Source organism: Geotrypetes seraphini, chromosome 8, assembly GCF_902459505.1.
Source record: "Geotrypetes seraphini chromosome 8, aGeoSer1.1, whole genome shotgun sequence".
Taxonomy (NCBI): Eukaryota; Metazoa; Chordata; class Amphibia; order Gymnophiona; family Dermophiidae; genus Geotrypetes; species Geotrypetes seraphini.
The window spans coordinates 83,112,462-83,119,737 of NC_047091.1; the positions used below are offsets into that span (position 1 = coordinate 83,112,462).

At 46.1% G+C, this 7,276-nt stretch overlaps 1 protein-coding gene across 2 annotated transcripts in view; it reads left to right on the top strand.

The window, feature by feature from the left end:
• Positions 1 to 7,276, top strand: part of MTA2 (metastasis associated 1 family member 2) — a 57,473-nt gene that overhangs the window by 49,012 nt on the left and 1,185 nt on the right. Inside the window, exons 8-17 of one of the 2 annotated variants that reach the window (XM_033954274.1) lie at positions 2,931 to 3,030; positions 3,180 to 3,368; positions 3,635 to 3,709; positions 4,188 to 4,246; positions 4,329 to 4,426; positions 4,517 to 4,659; positions 5,118 to 5,346; positions 5,533 to 5,622; positions 5,774 to 5,892; positions 6,577 to 6,737. In XM_033954274.1, the coding sequence (XP_033810165.1) occupies positions 2,931 to 3,030; positions 3,180 to 3,368; positions 3,635 to 3,709; positions 4,188 to 4,246; positions 4,329 to 4,426; positions 4,517 to 4,659; positions 5,118 to 5,346; positions 5,533 to 5,622; positions 5,774 to 5,892; positions 6,577 to 6,737 (1,263 nt within the window). The remainder of the gene's footprint in view (positions 1 to 2,930; positions 3,031 to 3,179; positions 3,369 to 3,634; positions 3,710 to 4,187; positions 4,247 to 4,328; positions 4,427 to 4,516; positions 4,660 to 5,117; positions 5,347 to 5,532; positions 5,623 to 5,773; positions 5,893 to 6,576; positions 6,738 to 7,276) is intronic. The other variant, XM_033954275.1, reaches the window with a different exon arrangement.

Consider the following 7,276-nt stretch of genomic DNA (forward strand, 5'->3'; position numbering starts at 1 on the left):
GGCCAGAGCTGGCTTATTTGGTTTTCCGAGTGGATGATTCTTATGATGGATACTAGCCTGTTAGGTTACGGGCTCACTGCGGAGCTTGCTCCATTCAGGGACAGTGGATTCCTGGTCTGCAACGTTGGTTGACCAATCGTCTGGAGCTTCGGCAGAAAGACCAGCGGTTCAAGTTTCTTTGAGGCCACAGCAGTGGCATATGTACATTATTATGATTATGATTATGATTATTTAATTATTTATATTCCGCATATCCTGTAATTCTATACGGATTATAAATTATTCAGGTACTGAAGCATTATTCCCTATCTGTTCTGGTGGGCTCACACACTATCTAATGTACCTGGGGCACTGGGGGATTAAGTGACTTGCCCAAGTGTGGGATTTGAACTCACAACCCCTGGGTGCTGGGGCTGTACCTCTAACCACTGTACCACGCACTCCCACATCACGAGGGAGTTCTAGTGTTCTCTCTCTCTCTCTTTTGACTTAGAAAGATCAGTGGCGTTCCACTGGGCATAAGTGCATCTTCTGTCTTTCTCGGTGTCCCATGGGGACGGAGTCAACAGTGTTCTAGCAGTCTTTCTTGGCCAACAGTTCCTGGTCTCAGGAGCATGGTCCCTTTCACAGGAGGCGTTCGTCTGATCTTTCAAGAGCTGAGATTTGCCCCAGAGGATCTTGTTGGCTTCAGTAGAGATTTTGAAGGCCAGGCACCTTTTCAGTCAACAACCTACAAGGAAGCTGGGGCCAGATGCCTTGGTTTGGCCCTGGCTGGCTTATAAGTGCCTGTATGATGTTCCTTCTGCGGTCGGGTCATCCGCTGTACAGTGATACATCCCAGTCTGGGGTCTCTAGTGGCTCTGGATTGATCATACCAATGGGATGAGTTCCAGCTCCTATTTCATTGATATCTTCTTAGTCAGGGACCAGTGTTCATGGAGATCCCACGGCGATTTGGTCTTACGGTATGGCTCTTGAGTGCTCAGCCTTGATGATATGCGGTTATTCGGAGGTAGTTATTGCACTCAAAGTAACTCTCTCCTATGGCTTCTTCTGCCAAAGCCTGGAAGGCTTTCCCACAGTAGGGTGCTAGGAATTAGGTGGCTTTCCTTCAGGAGGGTTTAGACAAGATTCTGACAGTGGCCTCCATGAAAGTTCCGGTTGCAGGCCTTTTGTGTTTTCAAACATGCAGAGGCGCTAGTTTGCATACTGCTCTTCCAGATGTGTCTGGGTGTATTGGGGGGGGGGGGAGAGGGAGGTTCATCTGCATCCTTCCTTTCCCTTCGTGGAATCTTACCATTGTTTTGCAGGGCCTTGGTGAGACCCCTTTTGAACCACTATAGGATGAATTTCTTCTGGACCTAATGATCAAAATGTTTTTTCTGGTCACCATTGTCTCAGCATAGTGTATTTTGGAGCTTTATGCTCTTTCATGCAGGTAACCCTTTCTCCATATTATGGACATGGGTTTTTCCTCTGTACAGTACCTTCCTTCTTGCTGACAGTTGTCTTGGTCTTTCATGTCAACCAGGAGGTTAGGTTGCCTGCTTTTCATCCAACAGGTTCAGAGCACAAAGACCAGATCTTATGCAAATTGGATGTTCAGAGGGTCTTGCTTCATTATTTGGAGAGGACTAATGAGTTCAGGCTGTTGGATTTCCTTTTTTGTTCTAACTGCTGCGCCTTGCCATGGCAGGCCGGCGTCCAAGTTCTCGATTGCTCGATGGATTCAAATGGCCATTTCCATGACTTAAATTGCTCACAGCACGCAGCCACCGATTTCACTTAAAGCACTCTTGACAAGAAGTATGGCTGCGTTGTAGGTGTAATCTCATGTATTTCATCCTGTTGAACTTTGCAGGGCGTCTATTTGGTCCTCTCTTCATACTTTTACCGAGTGGTTGTAGTGGCACGTTCTGATGCTGTTTTTTGGGACCTTGGGTTTGAGAGCAGGCTCTTCTGTCCCTCCCTAGCTAACATGGTTTTGGTACGTCACCTAGCGTATGGAATCCTCCAGGGACATAACAGAATGGAAGATTAGGTTTATACCGTTGATAATCTTCTTTCTGTTAGTCCCTGGGGGATTCCATACGGCCTGCCCTCTCTGTATTCACTCAGTTGTTTGGAGTAGCCTGCTCCTTTCTGCCTCGGTTATTGTGGGGAGTTTCTGTGAGTATGCACATTACCAAAGGCCTTTCTTCGGGTACTCGCTGCACACTGCAGGTTAGTACTACATTGTTCCTTAATGTTTTTCCGAGTTGCCTTTGTGCCTGTTACCACTTGTTAATATTTTGCAGAGCAAATCAGTTCATGAATTACTTCTGTTGATGGGTATCCTTCCCTGTACCCCCTTATTAATTTGTTCAGGTATGTTGCTTAGCTTTGGGACTTAACTGGATTTGTTTACCAGCTCTCAGGCTAGGGAGGTGGGGGGGGGGGAGCGGGGGGGAGCGGAGCATGTGCTCATAAAAGTAGTGGATTTCTACAATACCCGGACTACGGGTTAGGATTGAATAGAAGATTATCCAAGGTATAAACCTAATTTTCCAGTTTTGTTCATCTTAATTTTTTTTATTTAAAAACTAAAAATTTATAGAATATTGTGGGCTACAAGTTGGCTCACACATGCACTTTTCCTCAATATATATATATACAAAAAAGTTTTTGACTTGGGACACTATGGATATTAGTATTATTAGTTGGGTTGCTTCCCCAATTTAGGTTTTGTCAGTTTGGAGATGAGATGTAACGATCATTTGGGGGTGGGGGGTACAAAGCTGAGTAAGGAACATGTAAAGCTTAGTTTGGGAGGGAGAAGGGTTATAGTCCAGGGAGGTGGAGAATGAGGTGGGGAGGTGAGCAGAGCAAACGTGGATTATTGGAGATGATGCACTAGGACAGAGAAGTAACTGTCAATTCTTTTCTCTCAGGGCTGTGGGGACCTTTGCTCGAGCCCTGGACTGCAGCAGCTCCATTCGGCAACCCAGCCTGCACATGAGTGCTGCTGCTGCCTCACGAGACATTACACTGGTGAGCAAGCATTGGGGGGGGGGGAATGAAGTAGGGATTCAATGGCTGGGATGTACAGCTAGGTAATTGTTCTTATGGTGAGTTGGAAAATGGGCCTCAGACTGAGGATAGTTCTGTCATCCTGCTGATCCTGTGACCTTACCTTTCAGTTTCATGCAATGGACACACTACAGAGGAATGGGTATGATCTTGCCAGGGCCATGTCAACACTGGTGCCACAAGGAGGGCCAGTTTTATGCCGTGATGAGATGGAGGAATGGTCGGCTTCTGAGGCAATGCTCTTTGAGGAGGCACTGGAGAAATATGGGAAGGATTTTAATGACATCAGGCAGGACTTTGTAAGTATGTGTGAGAGACTGTAAGCATATATGTGTATGTGATAGGCAGGGTTGAATAAGCTTATGGGATGTTTTGGTAGTATATTTCAGAACATTGGTTATTGGGTTCTGTGAATGTTTTTACGTTGATTCCCCACTTTCTTTGTTTGCTGTCTTAGAGCTTTCTTGGTTTAAAACAAAATGCAGGTTCACATTTTCCAAAGAATTGTTATTGCAGATAGATTTGTGCAGTCGGTATTAAATCATTGTCTTCCTGATTTTCACAGCTTCCCTGGAAATCGTTGGCTAGTATTGTCCAGTTCTATTACATGTGGAAGACAACTGACCGCTACATCCAGCAGGTGAGCTGGGGCACTCTCTTAATTTGTAGATGTTTCTGGCTTGCATGATGCTGGGAAGTGCTAACCAAAGAATTTGCTGTATATGAGTCTCCAACTGTTTTTTCTGTTTGTAGTGCAGGGAGATGTGTGTGTGGAGTGAGAAGCAAGGTTGTGTGATGGATGTGTGCTTTTGACTATGGTAGATACCCTCAGTGAGTGTTGAGATGAGTGGGGTTCTTTGTGTAGCTACGGTTGACTTCACCTTCTGTGTATGGTTCTGTGATATAAGGGAGAGAAGTGGGAGCAGGACTAAGCTGGACAGTCTCTATGTGTGTGAGCTTTGGGTGCTGAAGTTTTCTTTAACTGAGAGTACTCTTCACAAAGGATGTTATTCAGCAGTTGTGTAGGGGTGTTCTTAGGCTTTGTTATGAGCTGGTGGCTCTCTGTTTAATGTCACCCTTCCTTGATGTCTGATTGAATTTTACTATTTTGATGGCAGAAACGATTGAAGGCAGCAGAGGCAGACAGCAAGCTAAAGCAGGTTTACATCCCAACCTAGTGAGTATGGAAATGGTAGGTGGGAAATGGGAGCAGTAGCACCCAGCCACATATAGTAATATTTATCAACCTTCTCCTACAGCACAAAACCAAACCCAAACCAGATCATCTCAGTGGGATCCAAGCCAGGAATGAATGGAGCTGGCTTTCAGAAGGGGCTGACATGTGAAAGCTGCCACAGTGAGTACTGGGAGGAGGCGAATGTCAGCTTATGTGGTCTTTTAGCTGCAGTACACCCTCCTTATGATGCATTACTTTTTCCTTCCTTAGCAACACAGTCAGCTCAATGGTACGCCTGGGGACCCCCAAATATGCAATGTCGGCTTTGTGCCTCCTGTTGGATCTACTGGAAGAAATATGGAGGCCTAAAGACACCAACACAGCTAGAAGGGGCAGCCCGCAGTGCAAGCACGGTACACTGAGAGGGAGTTGCGCCTGCCTCTCTTAGTCTGAATGTGGTGATGGACACCCTTTAAGGATGCCTCTGTTCCTGTCTTTATTGTAGGCATTTGTGTGTTCCTGTTTTTGTCTGCAAGAATCACTGTTTATGCACAGTACGCAGAGTGTGTTGGTCTGTACCAGGGTTTTTGTTTCTGTCCCTGCTGTAGCAGTCTCTATAGAGCAAGTAGAGATTTTGGGGAGAGGGGAGGTTGTCTCATATTTTTGTTTGCTGAGAAAGGAATCTCTGTCCTCTGCGGTCAGTGTAGTCTTTTTTTTTTTTTGGGGGGGTGGGGGTGGAGGGGGGTAGTGGTGTTTGTCAGCAATGCACTGTGCTGTCCATTGCAATAGGGTCTCATGCATTTCTTTTAGTAAGCAGCATATGTTCAGCAGCCTGTATAAGTTTCTGATGTCTCTCCTTTCTCTGCTGTAGGAGCCTCATTCCCGTGGTCACATCTCCCGCCCAGAAGCTCAGAGCCTCTCACCATATGCCACCAGTGCTAATCGCGCCAAACTTCTGGCCAAAAACCGGCAGACCTTTCTACTACAGACTACCAAGTTGACACGGATTGCTCGCCGGATGTGTCGTGACATACTACAACCACATAGAGCAGCACGAAGACCTTACGCCCCTATCAACTCAAATAACATCAAAGCAGAATGTAAGTGGGGGCAAGTTGCATTCGACATCGTCTGACAACATGCTTTCTGTTACTCTGCATGCATTTGGAAAGAGGAAGTAAATCCTTTCACTAAATGATATATGTGGCGAGTGAAGGGGGAGTGACTTCTCATGAGTGTATTTGTGACCTCTTTCATGTATATCTGATTCTTTTTCATTTCTATAGGTTCCATTCGACTTCCAAAAGCAGCAAAAACACCACTGAAGATTTTGCCTCTTGTGCGCCCACCACTTGCAAAAATTGTGAAGGAACTAGGTAAGGGTTGGGGACTACAGATAGAATTTAGGACTGGATTTTGCTATTATATAGTACAGCTGTCATGTTAGGGTATCTGTTATATCATTTGCTTGGAGCTAGGATGACTGATCAAGGCAATGATCACTTTTAAATCCTCTTCATTCCTCAGCCGCACAGGCCCCACTGAAGCCTAAAACTCCTCGAGGCAGCAAGATGCCGATAAACAGGAACCAAATCAGCCAGAACCGTAGCCTTGCAGCAATCGTGGCCAAGAGACCAATTGAGAGTGTAAGAAATCTCTACCTGCCCTTCAGTGACAAAATAAATGTGTGTAGGGACCCTCTCCCTTGCCCTTCTGAGACAGAATGTATGTAGGGACCCTCTCCCTTGCCCTTCTGAGACAAGATAAGACTCTAAGGATCATCTGCTACCTAACCTTGTAAGACAAGGTAAGACTTTAAGGATCATCTGCTACCTAACCTTGTAAGACAGAGTGAGAGGTTAAGGAATTTCCCCCTACCTGCCACAGGGTTGGAATATATGGAACCTCTTCCCCTGCCCATTTGGGAAAGGGGCGAGTATATGGACCCTTTCTCTCCTCCTTTGGTGACAGGATGCCTGTGCAAGGAATATCTTTCTCTAGGTCTTTCAGGGCAGAGTGAGAGCATAAGGGATCTCTCCCAGCTTCCCTTTTAGCAAAAATATAAGGAATGTTCAATTCCCCAATTTGGGGGGTAAGAATATAAGCTATTTCCCTTGCTCTTGTGGATTAGGAGTTTTGTAAGGAATTTTTCTCTTCCCCCATCCTTCTGGAACAAGCTGCATTTGTAAGCAGTTTATTCTTTTCAAGTATTCCCTCTCACTCTCTCCTACATCTTACTTTTCTTTCTTGCTCTCCCTCTCTTCATGCATTTTCTCTCCCCCTTCACTGTATCCTTGTCCCACAGCTGACTGCATGCTGCTCTCTGATAGGTGCAGGTATCAGGAGCTGTCACCACCACACCCTTATCAGCCAATGGCAGACTGATGTCATCAGGGATGAGATCCAGTATGCAGCCCACTGCGAAGCGCCAGAAACTGAACCCTGCTGATGCCCCTAACCCCGTTGTCTTTGTGGCTACAAAAGATACCAGGTGACCAGAGATGGGGGGATGGGCAGGGGGAGGCAGGAGGAAAAGGCAGCAGCATAGGGCCTGCTAAGGAGAAAATGTAGAACTAAGAAAATGCTCTCAGAAAGAGTGGTGGTGGTGGTGGTGGTGGGGGGGGTGGCTAGACAGGGGTTATGGGGCAATGCACGTGGCAGACCAAGGATTACAAGCTGAGAACGTGCTAGATTCAAGGGTTCCCAAGGTTGTGGGGGTGTACTAGTCAGGGGAAGGAGATCATGGGACTCCCCTCTATTTCTGCTGGTTTCTCTGGTGACTTGCTCTATAATCTTCTTCTTTCTCATTGGGACCCTGCCATGTAAGCGCCTGACTTCCATTCTCTGCAGGTGTTTCCAGGATCTTGCTATGTAACCCTCTTTCTTGAATCTTTCTCATTTCTCTAGAGTCCTGCCCTATAACCAGATCTCTTTGAGGCCCTGCTGTGTAATCTTTTCTGCAGGTGTCTTAAGGATCCTTTTTTCTTTCTTGTGGTCTTGCTGTGTAACGTTCTTCCTCTTCCTCCACAG